The sequence below is a fragment of the Oryzias latipes genome, chromosome 7 (assembly GCF_053564925.1).
Source record: "Oryzias latipes strain Hd-rR chromosome 7, Olatipes_Hd-rR_3.1".
NCBI classification, from domain to species: domain Eukaryota; kingdom Metazoa; phylum Chordata; class Actinopteri; order Beloniformes; family Adrianichthyidae; genus Oryzias; species Oryzias latipes.
The window spans coordinates 11,421,782-11,448,725 of NC_136243.1; the positions used below are offsets into that span (position 1 = coordinate 11,421,782).

General features: G+C 39.6%; 1 protein-coding gene across 1 annotated transcript in view; it reads right to left on the minus strand.

The window, feature by feature from the left end:
• Positions 1-26,944, minus strand: part of LOC105353645 (uncharacterized) — a 71,154-nt gene that overhangs the window by 25,817 nt on the left and 18,393 nt on the right. Inside the window, exons 9-12 of the mRNA XM_011472914.4 lie at positions 25,137-25,248; positions 24,023-24,113; positions 13,348-13,434; positions 885-1,037 (exon numbers count right to left, since the gene is read on the minus strand). Of these exons, the coding sequence (XP_011471216.1) occupies positions 885-1,037; positions 13,348-13,434; positions 24,023-24,113; positions 25,137-25,248 (443 nt within the window). The remainder of the gene's footprint in view (positions 1-884; positions 1,038-13,347; positions 13,435-24,022; positions 24,114-25,136; positions 25,249-26,944) is intronic.

The following is a 26,944-nucleotide window of genomic DNA, read 5'->3' on the forward strand; positions in this document are numbered from 1 at the left end:
TTGGTTTAAAGGCACAGGTATGCGTTCGTGAACACTATCTGTTTTGTGTACATGTTGACATGTGAACATTTTTTGCAGCTAGCAGGTGTGTTGATAATATTTGTGTGTGTGAACAGGCCCCGCCCTTTTTGTACTACATTTGAACTGTACCGTAATGATAAACAACCAGTAAACCTGTCTGCTTTATGCTGCTTCATGGTCTTACCCCCCCCTCTCACTATCACCCCCCCCCCCCCTCTGACATCCCTCCCTCTTCTTCCCTTCTTTCCTTTTCCGTCCGGTCCAACACCAAAGATTTTCAATCATGGTTGAAATTAATAAAGTTTGGCCTCAATTACAAAAGGGGTTTATTCAGTCACACCTTTGGTTTGTCTGAAGATTAATAACCCCTCTTGTTAAAGTAAAATATGTCCAACACAAGAGGCCCTCAGTCTCATCTGCCTGCCTAGCTGTTGGACAGGAAAAAAAAAAAAAAAAAAAAAAATTCTGTCGTCAAACCAAAACCAAAGCAAAGCTTCTGTGGTTCCGATGGGAGTGGTTCTGCAGTCGACCTTTGTTCAGTGCACTTTGACCTACTTTTTAACCCTTTAATCCTGGAGGTTTAGCTTAAATGTTGACATTCTTTCATCTCATATACCTCTTCAACCTCTTACACAAATAATGTAATTCCAGCTTTCGGCCACAGTATCTGTGAGGCTTCATTTTCCCTGTCAATCCAGGTGGCAACGCCGTCACAGAGGGTTTCTATGACCAACCCGAATGAACCTGAGCAACCATCGGAGTCCTGACGGACGTGCAGCAGCCCTGCCGTGTGTGTCAATGAGTTCGCTCATTAGCCAAGAGACCAAACTCGACGAGAGGTCAGACGCAAGGTGGAATCATACTTTGGTTAAGGAGGAGAGGCGAAATCCCATGGCCTTTTCCTTCCCGGCGTTCTCGTTGAGATAATTACCAATGGCGAGGAGGTACTGCAGCACAGAGGCGAACGACCTGCACTCGTCCAGCTGCGTGCACATTCTCATCTTCTGGTTAATCAGCTGCAAGACAAACACAAGGGTACAGGGCCAAGTCAGTTCCTTCACCGATTCATTTCCTCACGCAGCAGCTTTCTCTAATCCGAAGCTTGTTTGTGTTCTCCGACGACACAAAGAGTAACAAAAGTACACACATAGTGCATTAAACATATGATTTTCACAGCACCTCATCGGACCAAAGGAAAAGAACAGCAGGAATCCTGTAGTTTGGTATGATTATGAGTCAACAAAACAAACACCCTTTCAGAATTTCAGCCTCCCCGCTCAACAATCTAAATAAAACCTACTAAATATGTATTTTTTTTTAAACAGTGGGATTTTTAGGTTCTGTGTTTTGGAGGAAAAAAGGGGTTGGTGTTTCGGGAATTACAGCTCTTGGAAACAGTTTTCCAAATCAGGCCCGAAACAACAATTCCACCATATGCTCCTGTTTTAAGAATAACCTCCAAAAGCCGACAAGTGGGACAGCCTCAATCAAACGGAGGAGAAAGCCAACATCAGGCTTCATCAGATAAACTGGCTCGGCTCAGCACCATCTGGAACACTGTGGGAAAAAAACACTCATTTTCACAGCTCCTTAACCTGTTCGTATGAAGGCCAGCAATGTCAGCAATGTCTTATCTGCTGAGTGGGAGCCAGGCAGCAGAGGAGCCATCTAAAAAGACCAGCAAGTTGGTCTTTATTCAGAAGCTTGTTAATCCAAAGCATGTCGTTAAAAAAAAAAATACTTCTGACTTTTACAGTCACAGGAAAATTCTCCAAAATGTTGTGGGTGTCCCAAACTTCCATGGATTTGGGCAGAAACTGTGGGTCAGCTTTGTGAGGATTTAGTCACAACAGAACATGAGTTTTGTTTTTGACAAAACTTCAGCAAACAAATGTGACAGTTTGAAAAAACGTATCTTCTTAAACCCTTAAATGTTAGCAGCGTAAGCGTATTCACAATACCTGTAACTCCCAACTTTGTTATTAACACGTAAAATTTGTTATTAACACATTAACAAAAGAATCATGTTGCTAAAACAAATGTTCCTGTGACCACGCTAACTCCCAACCTTGTAAGTAATGCATATAAAAAAATTGACAGCCCGACACCGCTACACGTAAGCAGCGTTAGTGTATTTACCAGAGGTGGGCCGTCTTCAAGGCCTTCTCTGAAGTCCTAAAAAATATCTGAATCATGTGTCCATGCATACTCATTAAATCATTCCAAATGGTCTGTCCATTTCCTTTCATTGTGTTTATGATGGTTATGCTGCTTCCAGACAGAGATGTATTTTCATATTGGAGCATTTGACCAATCGCATTTCAGCTGTAATTTGAGACCAGGCAGAGTCAGAGCTAGAGAGGCCTTCATTATCAGTTCTGAAGGCCTCCTAATGCGAAATCTGATGACGGACATTCATTTCCCTTAACCAATCAGATTTTGAGTTGGTGTCAGCAGGGATTTCCTGTGATTGGACAGAAGTTTCAGGAATACAGGAAAAATATCCCACATGCAGCCTTGTCCAGTTTGACACAGAGCCGCGGAGCACTTTTTGATGTTTCAGTTAAAAACAGAGCTGACTGGAATGTACGCCATGAATGATTTTGCAGGAAAATCTCCCACTGATCTCCTCGACTTCCTTCATCAGAAAAATCTGAGTGAGATCATGAAGCAGCCGTACAGATTTGTGTGTTTGGCGCTGACCATCTCTGTGTACACTGCATCTGTCCGGCGGACATTTTCGGCTCTAAAGCGATTTAAAAACTACACAGAAACACAACTGGACAGACTCGCCTCTCAGAAATGGCCTTGATGGAATAGAAAAGGACTTCTTGACGAAACTGAAGCATGATAATCTACACGACAGGGTGATCGAACTGTTTTGGAGGAAAGAGAGGAGGAGATTTTTTAATGAGTTAAATGATAAATATCACATGATAAATGTATGTGGTTATTTTCAAGGTTTTTTGCTGGCTGTAGTTGCATAACAAGATTTAATGTTTTGTTTATTCCATTTATTTAGAGTAGGGGCCCCCAAACTGTGGCCCAGGGGCCAAACCCGGCCCACCCATGCATTTGACCCGGCCCCCTGAATGATACCAGAAAGGGACCCTTTTTCTTTCCTTTTTGTTGCATTTTTTTTTTTTTAGCATGGCCACATGATCGAGACTCATGGAAGCATGGGAAAGTGAAGCATGGTGAGCTGGGCCTGCCCAATGGAATCCCTGGAATTGTTTCCTCACGTCAATGAAGCTTATTTGAATTAAAATGTCAGCCCACCTAAAAATGTTGCTAATGCAACCTCCCTTTGCCCCGCAGTCATAGAACTGCCAAATGGCTTTCTGTCCAGGCGACTGGGACAGACCCCCTCAGAACGGAAAAATGACTATAAGGTTAGGGAAGAGAAAATTTGATCAAGAATGCAGGGTATTTACCCTGTGGTGGACAAACAAGTATTTTTTTGTCACAAAGAGAAATATGATAGCTTGCAAATGCAAGCAGACAAACTCTCAAAGCTATTATAGCTATTAAGTTATTATATGTTAGCTGATTCTTATTATTTTCTTTTTTTTTTGGTGAAGAACCCAGAGAGGATTATTTTATATCAGATCGAGTTATTTATATTTGGTTATGTGTGGCTTTCTGGGAAACAATAAATATTTACATTTAGGTAACCCTGCGACTGTCACACAGGCCTCAACCCCCGGCCCCCAATCAGAGAATGGAAACGTCAAGTGGCCCTCACTGGAAAAAGTTTGGGGACCCCTGATTTAGAGGCATTTATTGTGGCTACAGGAATTTTCAATAAGCAATACAAAACTCGTTTCTGCATCGTAAAATGGCTCATGAGGGGTTGAGTGATTCAGACGTTGCACTCACTACTCCAGGACCAGGTGTGTAATGCACAGTTCGCCAATGGTATTTACATTAGGCTAACTTTGCTAACTCTGCTAACTCCAAATCTTGTTAGTAACACTTAAAAAAAAACTAAACACAGTTCCATAGTACTACATGTTATCCACATTAGCATATTTTACAACAACAACTAACCTTGTTTGCAATGGCAAAATCAGAATTAATCCATATATAAAGCCATCCAGATTATAAGGCGCATTGTCGTTTTGGTAATAAAAAACGACAGGAAAAAAAGCCAAACAATCAGCAAGTGTGCAACCATTTTTACTGGGGAAACTTATTGGATTATGACTTTGAAATCTTGTAAATATTTTATAATAAAATTTCCCTTTTTATTAGTCGACAATAAATCTTTTTTTTTTTTACTCACAGATTCTGCATCATTCTGACATAAGTGTGCTCCAACCGAACTGTTTGAGAAGTATTCATAAGAAATGCTGCTGCTGGCAAGGTTCCTCCTTTTCAGGATGAGCTTTTGAGACACCCGAGACAACAGTTGGATGAAAACTCCAGCCGGAGGAGAAAAAGCTTCTGTGAGAAAACTGAAGACCCACATAACGGTAGATGTTTTGATAAAAATTCCAGGGATGGTATTTGTTATTAGTTTCCAACTGTGGAAGCTTGGGAGACTTTCGGCACACATCATGGCTCAACAGCTCGCAGATCCATATTTAGCAGCAAAAGAAGAAGACATTTGTTTCCTCCAACCAGCTTTCCTCTTGTGAAATGCTCCATATGAGCCATACGTAACAGGGTTCTTTCCAAAAGTGTGCTTTAAAACTTCTTTATTTATTTTTAAGCCTTAGTCATAACGGCCCTTACAGGTAGATCGGGGGTGTCTGGGGATGAAAAATGGACAAACTGCACAGGGTACGCAGGCGACCCAGACAAAATATCAAGGTCATAGACTGCTAATGCCATGGTTACATGTGGTTACATGGGATACAGCTGCCACCACTTGATTGGGGGGGAGGGGGGGCATCGGCAGATTCTTCAAGCTGCAACTATACGATTTCCAACAATCGGATGGGGGGGGGGGGGGGGTCTGGAGGGTGGCAGTTGGAAATCGGTTGATCATCAATCAATTTCGGGGACTTTGGAGACCCTCCTATCAGTCAATTATCAAGCTGCCTTCTTGCCACCCACCTGTTACTGGACTGCCCCCCGCAACCTCCAGATGTGCCTGGGTCGCTACCGCCCCATGTCAAAAAAGCGACGTGCAGCTTGTAAATATGTGACTGCTGCCTCCTAATTACAAAGGCCGCCACGCGGCCACCTGCCGAATTTGCTAAAAAACGTTGTAAATGAGGTCACTGCGCTGTGGCATTTTGGCACCTGTGACCATAGCTTTAGTGAGCCTGTAGAAAATCAGGAATATCTTTTTATAGATAAGCAACAGGTCGCTGGGAACACTCGGGTGAGTAAGGGTGATGTGGGTGAGATGCTGGCATTTCATACAGATTTTTCATTTTTCAACCCCCCCCAAAATCTTGAAGATTGCGCAAGGGACACCCAAGTGATAAGTGTTGACCGTTAGAAATTAGATAAATAGACAATCAGAATCTCAACTTTCTTAGCTCAAGAACGTCTTACAGGCACTTACAATTATGTGCACATACAGCATTTAGTGCAGGGGTGTCAGAATCCAGGCCTCGAGGGCCGGTGTCCAACACGTTTTCCAACCAACCTGCGATCGAAGCCCCTTCTTGGCTAAACACACCTGATCCAGGTAGTCGGCAGCAGATCAGGCAAGATTCCTGGAAAACCAACAGGAGGCCGACCCTCGAAGCCTGGACTTTGACATCGCTGATTTAGGGTTAAGGTCAGTAAGTGGCCAGTACTCGCACCTTAGTAATGACTAGAGTGTAGCTTAAGGGTACGGTACAACAGCATCACCTGGACTTCATACATGCATGTAACTCACATTATCTTTTCAAATACCACATGCGTGACTATCAACTGAATTTTCAAAGCTATCCTCTGAAGTACTAGCCTCAAGGGGTTTGCAAGACATATTTGCACTTCCCTCACCTTTCTACGACCATCCGCGGTCTTGGACAACCAAAAAGCCCACAGCAACCAAACGGGTCAACATCCCATTATGGGAGAATGTCACTAATGCTATGTTCTTACTGGCATGTGATGCACATTCGTAGGTGTGCTTTCAGCATAGAGTATTCATACTGGAATGTCGCTGCCTGATTCTAGCGCATGTGCCTACAGTTGGATATCTTGATTCTTGCTCCAGGTTTTCTTTGTCACAGCTGTATTTTGATATGTGAAAATCGTATAATTCTCAAACTCATGTTTACATGGACTTCATTGGAAGTGGGCGCTACAACGCGCATTCCTGAGGCTTCTGTGAACGTAGCTTAAGACTTAATGAAGATAAAGCAGTAAGATAATGTTCTGTAGCTGGACCTTCAACAACCATCTCTGGTTTCGCTAACTCCACCACTCATCCATACCTTCAATATCTCCTTATTTTAATTTACCCACAATTCATTTGTCTTTTTCGCCAAAGGAAAAGCTCTTTCTGCAAGGACATTTATTCCCTATCCACCTTATTTTCCATCCCTTCCTCCTGCCGGGACTCTTCTTTTTCCACTCATTCCATCTGCTGTATGCTTTCCTCATTCGTTCACCCCCTTCTCCAACATACCCTACATCCTTATTTGTTTATTATTTCAGCTTTTACGTACATTCTTTCTTTAGCTATTCATCCACCCCTGCCTTCTGCCAGAACACTTTTCTCCTCCATCACTCCCTTCCTCCCTCTTGACCCGTTTAGCGCTCCTTTCTTCCTACACACTCTCTCCTCATTCACTCATTCTGGTTGATTGTATATCCTCCTCATTATCTTCAGCCATTCATTAATATGAGTTTCGCACTTCACCCACACTCTCTTTATCTTTTCATCTATTCATCCTGTCTACCCATACTCTCTCCTTATTTATATATTCATTCTTTTTGCCAATATTCTTTCCTTATCCTTCTATCTTTTATTTTATTTTCTATCTGCACACTGAATTAACTTCAGTCAGAGGTAATTCTCCAAAATTTTACATTTGCTGATTATCTTCATCATCACTATTCTTGTTATATGGCAGCCTGTGGAAGATCGCAGGTTTACCGTTTAAAGCTGCACCTCTAAGAGTGCTGTGGGGTTCAGGGTTGTCCGGGCCCATGGAAGGTTGTAGAGAGGAGTGGCCACATCTTAAAGCGAGATCATGTCGCGGTTTTAGTTCTTTACTTTTGTTTTGTACCGCATTTTCCAGACTATAAGTCGCTGCGGAGTATAAGTCGCACCAGCCCAAAAATGCATTATAAAGTCGAAAAAAACACAGATAAGTCGCACTGGACTATAAGTCGCATTTTGACGGGAAATTTATTTGACAAAATCTGAGACCAAGAACATACATCTCAATTTGAAAGGCAACTTAAAATAACAGGGGGTTAGAGAACAGGCTAAATAGGCACGTTGTTCAACCATAAGCATACTTCCTCTAGCTGTGGCCACCTAGCCTTTAGCCCGCGATTAGCTTTTTTGGTTTTCTTCATTCCAGTAGGAATAACTCCCGCCTTTCGCCAGTCCCTCACAAGTTTCTCGCTCACTCCAAACTTTCATTCTGCTGCTCGATTACCATTTCTGGCAGCATATTTCACTACTTGCAGCTTGTAATCTGCAGAATATGATTTTCTTTTTAGTGGCATTTTTCAGCCCTCCTCAGTTGTTTTTAGTGGTATGAAAGTACCACTAAGTACCACTCCGAGCCTGGAGCGCCCTCTTGCGGTTGTAAGTGTGAAAATAACAAACGTGTGAAATTATTTAACAATGTAATTTATTTCAAATATAAGTCGCTCCGGAGTACAAGTCGCACCCCTTGCCAAACTATGACAAAAAGGGCGACTTATAGTCGGGAAAATACGGTAGTTGTCTTTTGTTTCTTCGTGTTTTGAGTTCACTTCCTGTTTTAGTTTAAAAAGTTTCCTGTTACGTTGCTGTTTCGAGTTTTACTTTTTGGTCCCCATCTGCCCTCATAGTTTCCACCTGTGTCTCGTCTGTTCTGAATGTATTTAAGTCCTGCCCTTCCCTTCCTCCTGTGCTGTTCCATAGTTTGTTATTATGCTGTCCCCCCCCTGTTTCTAGTGTTTCGAGTTTGCCTGCCTACAGCAGTGGTTTTTGGTTTGTAGTTTGGGGGGGTTCCCGAGGGACATCAACTCATCGGTGCAACTGTCACTAAAATATAACAAAAACCACAGTTCAGAAATAAAAGCTCCAAAATGTTCTGTTTTAAAATATATATATTCATTTTCTATAACAATTAAAGAATTTTTTCATCCAGATTCCATGGTATTTCCTAAAAGACGCATTACCAAAACACTCCACATATCTGCTCCCGGTCCGGCCCTTCTGCCAAATTTCAGAACTGTTTGTGTGGCCTTCAAGTCAAAGGGTTTGCCCACCCGTGCTTTAGAATATAGTTGTGGATTGTTTTTCACAGACTTTTGCTTAAAGGCCAAACCAAAGTGATGCACTTATCAGGAGAAGAGGGAAAATGGTCAGCGCTTAAACATTTTTCCCTGCAATCGGTGTTAACACACAGCTGTGTTCTCCAGGCCACTGAACTGCAGAAAAAGCCACTCGGGCTGCTAATAATCACTGATGAGCAGCACCTGACTGCAGTTTTTCCTCCTTAAAAACCCTAAAGGCGGAATTCTTTCTTCCACACAGCACTGCCGCAATTTTAGCCAAATAATAATGGCTCTATAATGCCTCATGCTTTTATCCATATTAGCATGATTTTAATCCATTTGAGGCACTCTTTGGAAAATGTTGGTCTATCGGGTTTTGATCAAATCTTAAACTGAACATGAGAGGCCTTTTGCATGAAAGTGTAGCCAGCGATTTAAAGTTTCTGCAAACAAGTTGCCTTGTTAGCATTTTTACACAGAAAGCCAAACTTAAAAACTGGAAAACTAAGTGGTCGTTTGGGCACACATGTAAAGTTCCCTAACTGCAATAAAGAGCAGCTCCAAGCCAGGATGCTGAGCTTTTCTTTGGGGCCAATAAAGATGAAAGTGTCCCAAATGGTAAGACATGAAGGGGTCAGCTTTATTTAAGATTGCTTTGGATTTTCGCTCAACTTTTATTCATCCTTTTATTAGTAAAGTATGCAGGAGTAGTACATGTTATTGTATATACGGGGACAAATCAGGATCAGCTTGAAGTGAATGAAAACCCAGATTGGAAATTTGAGAAAAATCATCAAAAATCATCGTAAATTCAAGATTTATTTCAAACTCAAAACTACTCATTGGAAACCTGAAGAAAGATAGTAAAGTTGAGAAATAAAATTGTAAATTTGACAAAAAATATTTTAAATTTGAAGAAATACTATGGAAATGTACTGGATTCAATGGGGAAAAAAACGCGTTATCTTAGTTCTAATTTTTGACGTGTTTTTTTGTTAAAAAAGTTTTTTTTTCTTGTTCTAATTTTTTTCAGTGCTTTTTGTTCAAAATGTTTCCATATTTTTCAGTCTATTTTTTTTTTTTAGCTTTCGTTCTAATTATTTTCCATATTTTTCATTCTAATTTGTTCTTTTTTTCTATGTTTCTTCCCCCGATTTTCTTGTTTTTTTCATGTTAAATTTTGATTTTCGTTCTAAAGTTTTCAGTTTTTTCATTTAATTTTTATTCTCGTTTTCTTTTCTAATTTTTTTTTAAGAACTACAAAACTAAAGAACTCCAAACATGCTGGCCATTGCCCCATCTGCTCATGGAAACTTTTGGATGACCTGCAAATCAACGCTGAAAAGCCACAATGTATCTGTGTCATAGACATGACCCATTTTGTTTATGTTCTCATCACGGTATCCCCAGTCAGTTTTGTTCGCCTTGATGTTATATATGAAGCTACAGAGGTAAGCAGGTACCGTCATGAAGTACACAAAAAGTTCTTTTTTTCCCAGCCTATGTCCTCTCCGTGAAGCAGCATCCAAATGTTTGATAAACTTTCTTCCTTTTAGTCTTGAAGAACCTAAAATCTGACAGAGCAGCCATACGGATGCAAAACTGATTATTGGAGGGCAGATCCGTGTTACAGAGGGTCTGCATTCAAATAGAGGAGTTTAGAAAGGATGACCTTTTCCGTTAAATCTGATGGCAGAGGAGAAGCAGAGTAAATGGAAATTCGATGAAGCTCCTCGTGTTTTTTTTTGTAAACTCATGTTGCCAGCACACAATATGTTCATAACGGAAGAACAATGAAAGGCAATGGATTAAACCGTCATGACTGTTGTCTGCCGATTCTCTTTGGTCTCAGACAGAGGATGGATTGGGACTATTGGGAAACAAGCAGAAGGCAGCAGAGAGAATCCCCATCAAAAATAAAATCCAGCAGGGAGCCGTCCTCTTCCTACTGCAGTATCTGGCCATCTCGATGTTCCCGGTGTGAAGAAGCTCTCCGTGATTAGGAGGAAGAAAGATGTAGTACTACTACTACTACTACTACTACTACTACTACTACTACTACTACTACTACTACAATACTACTGCTACATTTAAAAGCCTTCATTTTTTATTTTATTACAGCACGTCTTAGAATCTTTTATATTTTATTTGATTTGAAATGGTTTATTTCAAGCAATCAAATAAGAATAATACACAAAAACAATACAATCATCAGTTATACATTCATACAATAACTAATCAAACTTAGGATAGTTAGACATATTAATAAATATTGCTTGAAAGGGAGTGGAAGGAAGCGAACTTATATAATCCCACCCCGTTATACCGTAACCATTTTATAACATGATTTATCAATATCCGGTTCATAACTTTTATCAGACAGAATTAAGAATCTTGAAGTATCAATAAAGCACATGAAAAAGAAAATGACTTAAATTAATTAAAAAAAAAAAACTTTTAGAAATCAACATGGCAGTGAAGTATCCAAAATATATGCAGATTATGTTACGTACAAAAGTCATTGATATGATTAAAAAATAATACTATATCAGTAAAATAAACATAACACTGTTAAATTTTCATAGCAAAACTTGATCAAGTATCAAAAGTTAAAAATATGTGCAAAATTATGTTACATTAGGAAAAATCATAAATCAACTTGTCATTTTTTTGGAGCAAGTGAAGAGGTAATTTAACCATTTTCAATAATTGATTAATCATTTGTTTTATTCTTTTTTTGCATTTTTTTTTTTTTATTTTTTATAATAAAGTAATGCTGTAAGGGAAAATAAAACGGGTCCATAATCTGTCGAATGACCAAGGTTGGGATTTCTTCTTCTGCTGATTAACAGCCGTTCTTTTGGTTTTAAACAAAGTTTATAGTTCTCTTCGATGTTATGTCTGCAGACATTAGATTAAGGTCATACAGATTACATATATATATATATATATATATATATATATATGGATTATTTGTGTGTTGGTTGTGTTTCATGTGTTAAAGCAATTTTGTGAGGTACACAACGCTCTGTCAAAATGCCATTCTGTTTTTTCAAATTACAAACAAGTTTGATTGTTATTGTGAATACGCTAACTAGGCTAAAGTCTAGCGTTGTCGGACCGTGTTTTTTTACGTGTTACTAACAAGGTTGGGAGTTAGCGCTGACACTGTATATATATTTAGTGGCATCTGTTTGTTTTTCTTTACAAGTTGCAAACAAGTTTAATGCTATGTTCAAATTTCTTGCCTACTATCTTCATGGTGCACTATATAGTGTGTTTGCCATTTTGTAGTGCTCTCCGAATCTACAATTTCAAAATCGAGTGCTCTAGAAATTTCCCAGGAGTCTCTGCAGGTATCTAGTGTGCATCGATGCTCATTAGACTGGCGAACATTGACCACAATGAATTGCGTTTCAACAATTATTGCGAAAAAAATTCGTTTAAATATATTTTTTCAGGAGCACATGAAAAATGCTAAAAAAAATTTAAAAAAAATATTTTTTTTAAACTTCCTCCTTAGATGAAGGAGTGGGTGGAGTTGCTCCACACAAATAGCCCCGCCCACAACTCGGAGGTGAGTTTCTACTTAACTTCTGCCGCCCTGCAGAAACTATATCTAATAAAAGTTTTTGATTTTGCGAGAAAATGGCATAATCATACTTAAAAGACCACTGGGAACTCTTTCACAATAGTTCAAAAGATGATCCGACTTTAATGTCCAAAGTCCTTCTCAAATAAACTAAGAAATACATGATTCATTTTGATCTAACTGATGGTTGCACTAAAAGTTTTTTTAAGGCCAAAATCCCATTGATATAGTATTTGACCATATAAACACTCATCACACAATTTTTTTCTTAATCTATGTGCATTTACAGATAAAAACTGTCTTGATGTTAGATAATTTGCAATAAAATTGTGATCATTCTAAAATGTCCAAATCCTTATCCATCAATAACCCATAAATACACCATCCAATTTGTACCTTTCAGGATATTTTTATTGTACTTCCTGTCACTTACTTTAAGAAAAAAGGAAGAGATTTTTTTAAACTCCAGTGTTTTTCTTTTGAATTCAGATTAAAGAAAAATAAATTTGCTCCACTAGCAGAAGAATGTGACTTGATTTGATTAAGCTGCATAATTCCTTTTAAACTAAACAATTAAAGTAGTTTATTTTAATACATAAAAAAACGATTTTAATCAAATATAATAGCAGCTTTAAAGAATTATAATTTGGCCTTTCAAGACTCTAAAATCTATAATTAATTCAATCTTGAATTACAATAATTTAATTTAATTACATTTAGCTCCATCAAAGAGTATAAGATGTGTGTACATTTTTCAAGTTACAAATGTTTGATAAATTGCAAAAATAAAATCTAATTTTTATTATTTTAAAATTTCTAAATCCTTATCCATCAATAACCCATAAATACACCGTCCAATTCGTACCTTTCAGCACATTTTTATTGGACTTTATGCCATTTCACTTAAGACTTTGAGAAGACTTCTGAAGTTTGTAGAAATTATTCTAAAACTCCAGAGTGCTTTTTTTATTGAACTTAGATTAAAATATATATATAATATGCACCACTTGCAGAACAATATGACTTGATTGCATTAGGTTCTGTCTTTCCTTTTTGTTTTGTCAAATGAAGAGAATCGTTTTAAAGTGGCTCCTAGCCTTTTCTACTTTGAGGCAGAAAATCAACCCCTTTTTTTTTTTTTACAAAGCACTAAAAACCTAGTTAGAAGTGGAAAAGCTTTCATGGCGTGACGCTGGTCATAGATGTTCCTCCTCATCTCAGTGCCGCGCTGCGTCTGAACATGAACTTTTGCGTTATAGAATCCATTTGCGTGCCTCACTTTGGGGCGTACTTGGAGGCAGCTTGTTAGTTTACCTGATGTGACTTTGTGGGCGGAAACTTACCGGCTGCAGGTCGTTCATGCTGCTGGGAAGCTCTCTCAAAGCCAGAAGCAGGTCAAGTTGTGCGCTCAGGTAGGGCACATTGCACATCTGCAGCACAAAAACCACTAATCAGAGAGAGCAACTATCACACCAGCGTAACCCATTTCCATGTGATTATTAAGAGGAGATCTAAAGGGAAGTCCTGCTGAGCCATTAATGCTGCAAGAAAAACAACCTGCAGTGTGCTCTGAGGCTACAGCTGTTTGAAAGGCTGCAGGTCTGTCGACGGGCCGATTTAACAAAGAAACGGAAGACCTGACACTTTGAAACGATTGGCTGTACCACCCTATTGACCTTTGTGTTCAAGCTAACTTGTAATGAATGCCGGCACGTGAGCGGACCATCCGGCGCAGCTTCTACGGGAACCCCAAAGGGCAGCTGCTCTGACGGATGCTAAACGAGCGAGATTAGGATTGGTGTTTGAAATCCTTCGCCGCCTCCCGTCCCCTAGTGTCTCAGAGTGCGTCACGCTCCATAAGATGCAGCAACCCGCTCCTTGTCTTGTTATGTTCTCTGACACATTTTGCATTTTAAATGGGATGCTGACAGAGATTCTACGCCAAGGTTAACATGCTGATCTACGTGGGATTGAAATCTGCTCATGTGTCATATTCACATGTGAGATTTAATATTTTAAGCATCCATGCATCACACAAATACACTTAATGCATCTACAGCATGGATGAATCTACAGAAATGCAAACTCAGCATGAGCAGATATGACTTGCAGTTCAGAGTGTCACGGTGGTGGGGCTCGAGAGCCGGTAGGACCCAGAATGCAGAGGCAGGGGCACGTGGTTCAAGGGCAAGGGGTTTAATTATAACAAAAAACGCTGCCGAGCAGGATGACAAAACCAAAAACTCACTGTGACGTGACGTGGCATGAGACAAAGAACAAGGAACATGGCATGACAAGACATGAACACCAGAACAGGAATAATGGACCAACACAGGAGGAAGGCAGAGACAAGACTTATATACAGACAGGGCAGACAAGACACAGGTGGACACGATCAGGGCTGAATGGGAACCAAAGGAAGTAAAACTCAAGAAACCAGACAAGACAGGAGACTTTCAAAATAAAACAGGAAACAGAAACAAGACAGAACAAGGACCAAAAACAAGACAACAAAATCAAATCATGACAGTACCCCCCCCCCTCAAGGAACCGCTCCGAGGTTCCAAAAGTCACATGAGGGGGGGGCCCCGGAGGATAAACCTCGACGGGCACAAGAGTCCAGAGGACGGCCGGGGGGCCGAGCGGTCCGGCGAGGCAGGTCCGGAGGACGGCGTGGAGTCGTCAGGCGTGGAGTCGTCAGGCGTGGAGTCGTCAGGCGTGGAGTCGTCAGGCGTGGAGTCGTCAGGCGTGGAGTCGTCAGGCGTGGAGTCGGGCCAGCAGTCAGGCTCTGGCGGGTCGGGCCAGCAGTCAGGCTCTGGCGGGTCGGGCCAGCAGTCAGGCTCTGGCGGGTCGGGCCAGCAGTCAGGCTCTGGCGGGTCGGGCCAGCAGTCAGGCTCTGGCGGGTCGGGCCAGCAGTCAGGCTCTGGCGGGTCAGGCGTGGAGCCGAGCTCAGGCGGGTCAGGCGTGGAGCCGAGCTCAGGCGGGTCAGGCGTGCCAGTGGAAGCAGGAACGGGTCGGGGCGCAGGCGGCACCCCCCTGGAAGCTGGAACGGGTCGGGGCGAAGGCGGCACCCCCCTTGGAGCAGGAACGGGTCGGGGCGCAGGCGGCACCCCCCTGGGAGCCGGGAGGGGTCGGGGGACGTCCGGGACCACCACTGGACGAGATTGTGGTGCGTCCGGGACCACCACTGGACGAGGTTGTGGTGCGTCCGGGACCACCACTGGACGAAGTTGTGGTGCGTCCGGGACCACCACTGGACGTGGACGGGGACGGTGGCGGCGACGACGACCCCCCCTCAGGGCAAGCCGGCTCCCAGTAAAGTCCAGGGAGCTCCCACTCCAGGCATATGAGGGAAACTGGGCCTGGTCAAACACCCAAAAAGACCTCGTATGCTCGGCTTCCTGGCAGTAGGCCTCCAGAAGCCGCATGTCCCGCTTTGCTGGGTCCAAAAAATTTGGTTGGTCCATTCTGTCATGGTGGTGGGGCTCGAGAGCCAGTAGGACCCAGAATGCAGAGGCAGGGGCACGTGGTTCAAGGGCAAGGGGTTTAATTATAACAAAAAACGCTGCCGAGCAGGATGACAAAACCAAAAACTCACTGTGACGTGACGTGACGTGGCATGAGACAAAGATCAAGGAACATGGCATGACAAGACATGAACACCAGAACAGGAATAATGGACCAACACAGGAGGAAGGCAGAGACAAGACTTATATACAGACAGGGCAGACAAGACACAGGTGGACACGATCAGGGCTGAATGGGAACCAAAGGAAGTAAAACTCAAGAAACCAGACAAGACAGGAGACTTTCAAAATAAAACAGGAAACAGAAACAAGACAGAACAAGGACCAAAAACAAGACAACAAAATCAAATCATGACACAGAGGTCAAGAGAAAATTTCTGAGTTTCAATTTGAAAAAGTTAAATAAAGCACATTATACCATGGTCCGGAATCCTGATTGGCTGCTGGGTATGCGTTAAAAAGTGATAGACCACAGGATAACCGCACGGTGAAAAAATAAGTTCCGGTCACCTAGCTTAAATGTTTTATATCACTGCGCCGGCTTCTTTAAAACAACCTTTTGCTTCATCATCTGGGCCAAAACAAACGGTAAGAGGTGAATTTCTTTCTGAACTGATGCTTTATTCTACCCATCGGGATGATCAGCATATATTTATATCGTTTTATATCGCCAAATCTTGACTACAGCGGTGGCGCGACGTGGACAATTTGTTACACCTTACCACGCAGGACAAATGGTTTGCTTTTTGTGAGAAAAGCGATCCAAATTGGAAAAAAAAAACAAGAATTAAGGACTAAAAACTGGTTACTATTTATTTCTTTTGTAAGTGACCATGGCATAAGTGGGTTCATGGCCTTCGAAGTGTGCATTATCACTTTTTAACGCACTTCGCGTTGGACGGTTTAGGCTTCCACGGCGTGCGTTAAAAAGTGATAATGCAGACTTCATCGGCCATTAACCCTTACTTGGAGGGGGCTGTTATGTAAATTAACATTCCTGCTGCCCACTGTAAAGCATTTATTCAAACTATTTGACAAACTTAATGTTTAATTGAATTCAATGTTTTATGTTGTATGTAAAGTATAAATGCAAATGTGTCTATTTATGATTGGAAGTATTATGTCAAAAACATAGCATCATTTTCTTTTCTTTTATAATAAATATATGGATTAATATTAAACAGACTTTATATATCTATGTATTTTTATTTATCTATTTGTTTATCTTAATTCCTTTATTTTTATAGCTTAAACTAAATCAATAAATCATTTATAAATAAAGGTATAAAAAGGTATCAGAGTAAGAATGGGTATTCTGACAAATAGAATGACTGAGTAATAACTGTTTATCTCGCTATGGGATTTTAGATTCTTTGACCCGACAGTACTTCCTGTTTAGAACATCGGTTGGGGGGTCTCACTCAGTCCAGTTTTCATATACAGTCAGTGGTGCAGATGAGTATTTGCACACAATAAAGCACCAGTTTTTAGTATGTTACATACCACTGAGATAGGACTCAGACATAAAACCATTCAGACATTGTATGATGACAAAATGGCCAAACTGTGTTTATGATGCTATTTCACCACTCTTAGTAAAACTCTAAAGATGTCTGACATATAACTATGCAACAAATGCACAATTCATTTTTTTTGGTATAGCAATGACAAAACTGGAAAGCTGAACTACAGACCAAAGTGTACAAAAGAAGACATTTTTGTTGATGTTCATTAACCTCTATCCAACCTTATTTAACCAGGACAAACCATGTTGAGAGGACCAATCGGTTTTTCAAAGGAGTCCTGACCCAGACAGTGGGACCGATCAATACAAAAACATTTATAAGTTACAAATGTAATTTCCTTAGCCTTTGAACAAAATTTTATTAGGACCAGATTTTTTTCTGTCTTTTGTAAAGTATTTAAGGATAGAAAACTGAACTGCGTCCTTGAAAGCTTCCGTGCAAACACTTCTACCTAAAGTACTGTTTAGCTGCTCTGGGTTTAATGTACTTACACAGATAATAGTGAAAGATACAAAATACTCCTATCAATAAGCATATAAAAAGAAGTAAATCAGTTATTCCCTATACCCAAAACTTTTCTCTATACTCAGCAAAGGAGTTGCATGTAAAAAAAAGAAAAAAATCCTTAGACACGTTTTTCTATTGAAAACTTACCAAGTCCAACAGCTCTGCACAAATGTGTGATGCATCATGTGAAGTTTATCAATGTCTGATTTTCTTTTCCTGAATTTGTAGAAATTAAGTAGAAAATCCACTGCAAACTAAAAAAAAAAAAAGATATGGAAAGATTTTTGTTTTTTATAAAACGTTATGAAACTTGAAATTAGATTAGATAAAGTTAGTTAAATCGGCAATCGCTTCACATAAACATTGAAAACATCTGCTTTACAGTTTTTATCATCTGTGCTTCATTAAAGTGTGTTGAACTAATTCTAACTTTGTGGTATTTCACAACCGAGTTAAATGTCCTGGAAAATCTCACTATAAACAGGAATAATATAAGATAGGCACAGGAAACAGCCTGGTGTGTCATTTTTATCATAAAGCTGAATAGACAAGGCAGACTTTTTACTAAAACTATAAACTAGAGCAATTTTACTATGAGCCAATAGCAGCTTTATCATAATAAATCAAGCTCTGCATGACTCTAGGTAATGCTCACTATATTTAATTAAGCAAAAGTAATTTAACACTCTTTGGGGCTTTTTTCAGTTTTTTTTTTAATCAATCCATTTCTGTAACGATTTTGATAAATCTGTGTTAATTTTTTTTTTGTATGGATTACAATGCTTGAAATAAATAAATAAACAAATCAAATCAATCAATAAAAATAAAAGAAAATGTATCCTTTCTCTTTTAAAGACTCTACAATCTAAACAAAATACAAGTTTTTAATGACATGTTTTGTCATATGCTTTGTTTTTGCCCAAAAACGAAACTTTTGGTCCATTAAACAGATTGCAATCAAAGTTAAAGAAAAATCGTTTTAAAAACTGCATCGATCGTTTAGGATTTATTCCTTTTAAGGCCGTTTGAAAAGAAGAATTTGGAAGGAAATCATAAAGTTCCTGACAAGATTTCAGCAACACTGACAGGACTCCAAAGATGTTGGCAAGAAAGGTAAGACAGATCAAGCAAACTTCCTCTGCACGGCATTGATGAGCAAACGGGTTTGGTATGGAAGTGACATCAGAAGGACACCTCATCACAAAGTCAAGATTGAGTCAAAATTGAGTTTGTTGGCCACAATCCCTACAGCTATGTTTGCGGATTAAAAAAAAAAAGCAGTTTTTGATTATAAGAGGACCTTGTCAACTGTTAAACATGAGGGTCAACTATGCAGCTTTGGGGTTGTGTAGCAACAAACGGCACACAAAAGAATTCCAGCAATCCTGGATTTCTAATCTGTTACAAAACACACACTCATACAATCTGATATACTTTTTTCAATTTAAAATGTGAAAATATTGCATTCAACAGGGATATTACACATTTTTGTGAGAATGCTGGAATATTTTTAGGTTGTGAGGCTAACATGGGTGTTACACATGGGTTATCTTTAAAAAAAACAGAAAATAGACTCAAAAGATAACATTTTATTGTCTTTCAGTCCACACAAACTGAGGAAAGTAACAAAGTACACCCATGTTTCAATAAACTCAAAAATTAATAACTTTTGTTATTCAAAATTATTATTTTTTCCCTTTAAAATGCCTGTATATCCTTATTGAAACAATACTATCATGGATTTCTGGGTATTCAGTTGCAGCCACTAGGATTTTTTATTAAGGCAAGGCAAAGCCGCTTTCATCCAAAGAGCCAACCCCAAAGCATTACACTTGAAAACCCAATAAAAGTGGGTAAATAAAGTTCAAAATAAAACAGTAAACAAGGAAAAAATAATTCAAGGAATGAATGTTGAGATGTAACAACATCCAATATGTGCAGAACCCACCAATGCACAGAAATAAGAGCAGTAGCTGTAGCCTTTGTTTTGTCTGGACACAATTTAAAACGTGAATTTACACAACTATTTGCACGTTTTTTTCAGGACTGCATGGAGCAGCATTTCTGCATTCAAAAACAGCCTCCGCCAGCTCACACCATCTTTAAGCCAATTCTCTGCTTGAGACACGGTCCTCGTGGGGGACACGGTTCTCCTGAGACTGGCAGCTGGCTCACGCAGAGCGACTGGATGGACAAAGTCTCCTCAGGTGCGCACAATGTAACAAAGCACCCTCCCCCTCCCCGCAAACACAAAGCTACGAGTCCGGCTGCTCTGCTCAGAGACACGGTTTGCACGTGCAGAGCAGCAGGCAGGTCCTGTTCGCGCTCCAAGGCTTTCTCTGGAGCGCCCCACTGTCTATGCGTGACGCAAAGCAGTAGTGACCCACAATCGGAATAAACTGTTTACATGCACCACGATCGGATCAACAATCGGCATCTCCCACCCATCTCAATCGGAAAGAAACTTTGATCTGAATGAGTCTGATAGGGGCGGAGTATTCTGAATGGCATTTTTATATGAAGCATTTTCGTTCTGATCAGGGGTTCTTTCCGATTAATTTTTTCAATGTAAATGCAGCTAATGTTTAGTGTGATCAGGCAAAAATTAAAGTCAGGTTTTTCAACAAAAAAAACAATGTGGAGGTGTGACACTGAAAGGGGGAGACGGATGTAGAATGATGTTTTAAAGCATGTTGCTGTCGAGGCTTTTGTAGACCACGGATGCCATAAATGATGTAAACATGTACGAGAACAAGGAAAAATGTTTCATGTACAAATGGTATAGAACAAACATGTTTGTTCTATACCATTTCAAACAGTAGACAGGTGTGTTGGCATGTGTGAAAGCACCTTGGAACTCTGCTGAAGACCAAACAGAAACTGGTCTAAAGGTGTATTTACAAGCCCCTGTATAGGGGTTGACTCATCCGGGTGCTGCAAGTTCTTGGGTTTTCCGGGACCATAGAGAGAAAGGAGCGGCCGGTTCAAGGTGCGTGTAACTTTAGCTCCAGTGTTTACATCATTTTGACTGCTGTAACTCTCAGCTGATTCGTGTCAAGGATGTACTATTAAGGTGTCACCGGTGACATCTCCAACATTGAAAGGTTAAGGGGAGTGCATGTCTGTCTTGCAGTTTGTAAGTATTGTAAGTTCCAAACACTTATGACATGCCAAGGATGCTGTTATGTGGTGCCCTTACACCACATTTTAGGTCAGGGATGGGCAACTCCAGGCCTCGAGGGCCCCATTCCTGCATGTTTTCCAACTGCTCTGGCATGTTCTAATTGACTGGACACACCTGAACCAGGTAATCAGTCATGAGTAGGGCTTGGATATCAAGAAATCATGCAGACACACCAGCCCTCAAGGCCTGGAGTTGCCCATCCCTGTTCTAGTTGTTAGTAAAGAATCTATCACAACTGTCTGACCGGCTAGATACTGGCTCTTCAAAAAATTGCCAAATCTGTACGGGGCACTCAGGGCACTTACCACCTGAACAACACTTAAGGGCCCCCCATTTTTGTTCTTCAGGCTCACCGAGCAGTCTACAATCTGGAAATTTCACGCAGGTCACCTGTAGGCCCTGTAAAAGTTTGCCCATTTTTTGCCCCCAGATAGCCTGTATCCATGTGTGAGGACAGTTGTGACTCATCATCATCAGGATGCCAGGATTGCTGGGTTCTATCCCATCCGCTGTTAGGATAAAAGCAGAGTAAATCTTGGATGTTTCGTCAGTCCATCACAGGATAAGTTAAGATAACTAAGTACGCCCAGATTTAAGTCAAAAGTCATTTCAACTTCAGTTGAAACAAAAATGTCGGTATTTCTCTCAGAGGAATATTTGTGTCTGTTCTGTAAAACGAAAACAGGCTTTAGCCCAAATACATTCTAGAAGTTCATAAAGTCACGATCAGATATCAACAGCCCGTCTTCTGCAGCCTTCATGCCTGGTATCAGACTCTTCCCTTTCACTTGGCTTTATCTATAACCTTTTTTTTTTAGCCTTGAGACATTTATGAGATGATGAGACATCATGAACATGTGTGACCTTTCCTACAAAACAATAATCAGATAAAAGTTTTAGTGAAAGCCACTTTGTTCCAAACAAGAGGAACAGCTCACAAGAGGTAACCTAACATCAGCACCCCCTGACTTACATGTTTCATCCAAGTCATCTATGAAAACAGATCTTCAGTTAAACCATAATTATGCTACATTTCAATGAAGGTTCTCAAAATTAAAAAAGGCTCACCTCTCTAAAAGCTGCAATCTTAACAGGAAAATTTGTCTTATTGTGTTACAGTCAATTTTCTGCAAGCCTTAAAATCCTGTTAGATAATTAAAAAATATGTATGAAGGTGAAAAGAAAAAAAGTATTCTGTTGGTTACTATTATGCAAAAGGACTTTTTTCCTGTTCTTGTCATCAAAAGGGAGCCACTGAAATGCATTGAAAAAGTCAACTTTTCTGAATCCACAGCAACAGAAACCAAGTGACTTTTACTCCAAAGTCAATGCATATTGATCGCACAAATACTAATTGATTCTCCCGAGTTTTCACTAATGAGTGTAATTTAGAAAATAAATCTGCTTTTCTCATAGAAATTTGGGAACTATACCCACACCTCAAACTGCTTAAACCAAAGCTAAGGCCTTGGCTGAGTGTTACCACTTTATGGCAGGCCTTTTTACTGTCACATCGATGTCATTGATATCAGGCTGTTTTAAGCCTAACTGGTAATGCCAAACGTACAACTAGTAAACAGGTGACAACCAAAAATGAAGACATTGTGTTCAGGTTATTGTTATGATGATGCAATTTTCACATAATTCTCTTTATTCTGAAATTATAGTTTAACAAAATGACCACAGGGCTGTAATTATCAACAGTGAAAAAACACTGGGACTGAAAGGGTTAATGCTGGAGCTTTACTGCAGAGTCAATGGGAGGACTTTATCTGCATTACATCACTCCTCCACATTAGCATATTGTGACACTAGTTAACTAGCTGACAAAAAGTTCTTCACTAGTAACTTTTATAAGGATGCACTAGTGAACTTGCAAGAAAATACTGTCTTCACTAGTTGACTAGTGGGATTTTTTTGCATGACACAAGTTAACTAGTGCAATTTTTCTCTCTTACTATTTAACTAGTAAAACTTACACATCTCACTAAATAACTAGTTAACATTTTGCATGTCACCAGTAAACTAGTATGAGATTTTGGTCAAACTAGTTAACTTGTTACCTTATTAGTGACTTTGTAGAAAATTTGCATGTAACTAGTTAACTAGTGGCATTTAACATTATCTATGGACATTTCATATTTAAGGCTGTGCAAAAAAGGCATGGCAATAGACCAAAGGAAAGCTGACTATTGTCCATCCTTCAATGATCACAGTGTACCGTCTTCTGATGGCTACTTCCAGCAGGATAAGGCACCATGTCACAAAGCTTGAATCATCTCAGACTGATTTCTTGACAATGAATTCACTGGACTGACTGGGTGATCTCAACAGTCACCAGATCTGGATGATCAGCTGACAAATCTGCAGCAACTATGTGATGCTGTCATGTCAATATGGACTAAACTCTCTGAGGAATGTTTCCAGTACTTTTTTGACTCCATGCCACCAAGGATCAAGGTAGTTCTGAAGGCAAAAGGTGGTCCAACCCGGTACCAACAAGGTGTACCTGATAAAGTGGCTGTAAGTGTATGCCGCATTTTAATGGGTCTTACATTGAACCTGACTGATGTAGTGAGGATGCAGATTAACTTTTCCCTCAAAAGTTAAGGGAAACTGGAAGTAAAATTAAAAATCTGATTCCAACTTTATCCCCTTACAAGCCAATCTGTAAAAAATATTGTCTGATGTTAACCCTTGTGCTATCTTAGATGACCCCACCCTTGCATTGACGTGTTCTCCCTACCATGACAAAGGTGGATGAAGGTGGAAAGATTTCATGTAATCCATGGACACCAGTAAGGTTCACTGAAGGTTCATTGAAGAAAAAAGGTTCAGAGCACTGTCTAGTGGGTCTAGATGACCCAACTCCCAATGGTAAAGTGCCTAGGATAGCACAAGGGTTATACACTGTCTAAGCAGGTTGGGGACCACTTCCCTACATCACAGAATATAAAATAGGTATACGCCATATATTAAGAAAAGTAAGACAGTTTGTTTTTTGTAATGTATGCACATGCAACAGCCCATATATTTTTTAATTGCTTTACTATAAAGTGACATGATGTGTGTAGAAAAACATCTCCTTGGGCATAAAACTTCAAGTACAGTCAGAGTGCCGTTCAAGACAACTATGATGCAAAATGTTCCTCTAAGCATGTTGGAATTTAGAGCTGGTTGCCTTATGAATATTCTTCCTTTACTAAGGTACAACGTGAAATGGTTTTAGTCATTAAATTGTCCTCGACAGGAAAGTCACTCTTGCACACGTTACCTCCATCATGTACTGATCCACTATGTGAAGCTCTGTAACAGGTCCTTTATGGGATTTGTACATTTCCACATCATCCATGGTGGGGACATACCTTCAACACAAGAGAAGTCACTTAAAATATAGCTATTAGTTGATTTAAAACTGTATTTCAAGCACCAATACAATCAATTCTGACCAAAATGGCTCTAAAAGACTATTTTCAGCATTTGTCCATAGGGTAAAGCATTAAACTAAACTTTTCCGAAAGGTTTCAGCAAGAAAATAGTCTTGTATTTGAAAAAAACAATCAAATAGAAACCCATACATTCAACATAAATATTATATGCTTTCTTTTTAGAAAGTCCCCATTTTGCTCTATACCCATTAGATGGATTTCCAGTGGCCTGGAGATGTCATTAAAAGCCAAGCGGTTCTGATGGCCGTCGTCGACTTCTATTAAGGGTAGAGACGCTGATGGGAACAGCTCCTTTCTGGTACTGAATTTGAACCCCACTTGTCTTAAGTAGGACTTCATCTTCTTGTCACTTCAGCTTTCTGACCTCAAACCAAAGGAATTCACTCCTTGACGAGTCTGGGATACAGTCTGTGCCATTGGAGCGGCATCACTCATTAATATTGCAGCATCTGTTGGGAGTGGTTCTTTCAAGAGTTTATTCCTCAGGCCTGTGCCAGAACGTATTAAAATATATATTACGTTTTTATAGAATAAATCAAATCCTGCGCACAGTACATTAGATCACTGGAGCCTTCCAGGAGGTCAACAAGAGAACTGTAGGTAGGAATCAGAAAACACTTTTACCCGCTTTCAGCGATGTATTCCTTAGGGCATGCCAATAGTTTCGCTTTCCACAAATAACTGGATATAAAATTTTTATAAGCAAGCTGCTACAAAAAAAAAAGTATTTCTCAGTATGTCAGGTACTGAAGGCTCCTGTTTATCTACTAGTTTTTCTTGTTCCACATTGTCTGTTAATGATTATAAAGCTGTTGCTTTGGAGAAAAAACACGAGTTCTTTCTGACCAGGGCACTAAAAGTGCTACATGTCTCAGCTTTAGTTGTGACACCCCGAGAAATAAATACAAACAAGTATCTTCTGGCACAGTCCGCCGTTACCTTCTCAAAGAGGCGATGTGCTCATCAGACAGACCTCCGTCTTTCTCATCAATGATGAACAGTTTGTCCTTCAGCTCCCACGGCTGTACCGGAAAACTTTTGAGGAAAATGTCTGAAAGAACAATAGATAAGGGGGGGGGGGGGGGGGGGGGGATCAAGGCTCTCACTTGTACATAAAAGCTTTTCCTTTGACAGATAGTCTTAATCTCCTGAAATAAAATGACTCAAGAAGCATTTCAAAGACAAAAGGGTCCTTTTCTTAATTACTTTCTTCCGAATGCCTTGGGGAAATACACACATTTGCATTTATCAAGTCAAAGCTGATGGGATTTTTTTTTTTACTGAAATGTCTTTGCATAATTCAGGAGCTGGGTGAAGTATTAGAATTCAGATATTTAAGCCAAGTGTAAATGTAGTGACTAGTAGAAAAAAAACTCTTTTTAGGCATTAGGATTGATTAATCAATTGTAATTATTTATCAGCAGTATTAGCCATATTATTGAAGAAGCACTTTTTTAAAACACATTTGCTATTTTGGAATTCCCTCTCTACTCCCTTACTAGTAAAAAACTATATAGAGTGGGACCATCTTTTGCCCTGGATTTTAAAAACAATTACAAACACCATACTCACTACTTTTTTGTCAAATATGACGTCACAGATTTCACAGATTTCACAAAGTAAAGACCTAATATATACGAATATTTTACAAAACTATTCATGAGTCCACTGTGCTTTCTTTATAAAAACATGGATGGTTTATAAAAAAATACTTATAATAAATTAAATTTAAAATGAGTAAATTTTATTTTTTTAAATAATTGAATTTAATTATAATTTTTTATTGTTAAATAATCTGGTGAGCATCAAGTAGGCTGGTTTTTTGCAGAAACTTCTGGAAAATGTCTAGATTTTGGAATTGTAGATTCCGACAGCACCACAAAATGCCGAACGCATTATATAGTGCACCAAGTAGTGAGTAGTAAAGGAATAACTGTTTTATCATGATGATTAAAAAAATAGCATTAGCCTGATTAAAAACATGGTTTGTGTCCGAATTTCTTCCCTACTCACTTCATACATAGTACGTTAACCTTTTTGTAGTGGTGTCCGAATCTACAATTCCAAAATCGAGTGCCCTAGAAATTTATAAAATGATCGTTGCATAACATTCATGTTAATTCGATTTTAATTTCGTTAAATCGATGACGTTATTTTCGCCGTTTGAAGAAAAAAAAAGTAGTATTATTTATTTATTTTACATTGTATGAGCTTAACATATTACACATTGTGTAAGTTTGAAGTTTCTCAAAAGGATAGCTGGAGGACAGTATGTAGCTCTTTTGTTATTTTTAAGTGTACGTTAGCTTACAAGTACAGCGTGATAAAATAGAAACGTTTTGATTAGTTCTGACAAATTTAAAAGTTAAATTGATATTTTGAGAAAGATGTATTGACCTACATTTAGTACAGTGGTGGGACGTGTTGAAACTATTACGTTTTTTGAGGTTTGTTTTTGGAGCTAGCAATGGTTTGTGTATCGTTCTTATTTCTTTTTTACATGCCTACAGCCTTTCGTTCTTTGATATGTTCAGTTTTGAATTTCAAGCGCTGCTCTTCCTTTAAGTGCTACTTTGCTTAATATTCTTAGAATGCTCTTCTGATTTTTACCTGGATAAAAATGTATTCATTCACATCTGTTCATTTTCTAGGATTTTATTTGCACTTCTGCCAGCACTACCAACCTCTGCTCCCAATTTGTCGACGTCTTTTGATTTACATCCAGCTTTTACATTTCGGATTTTATC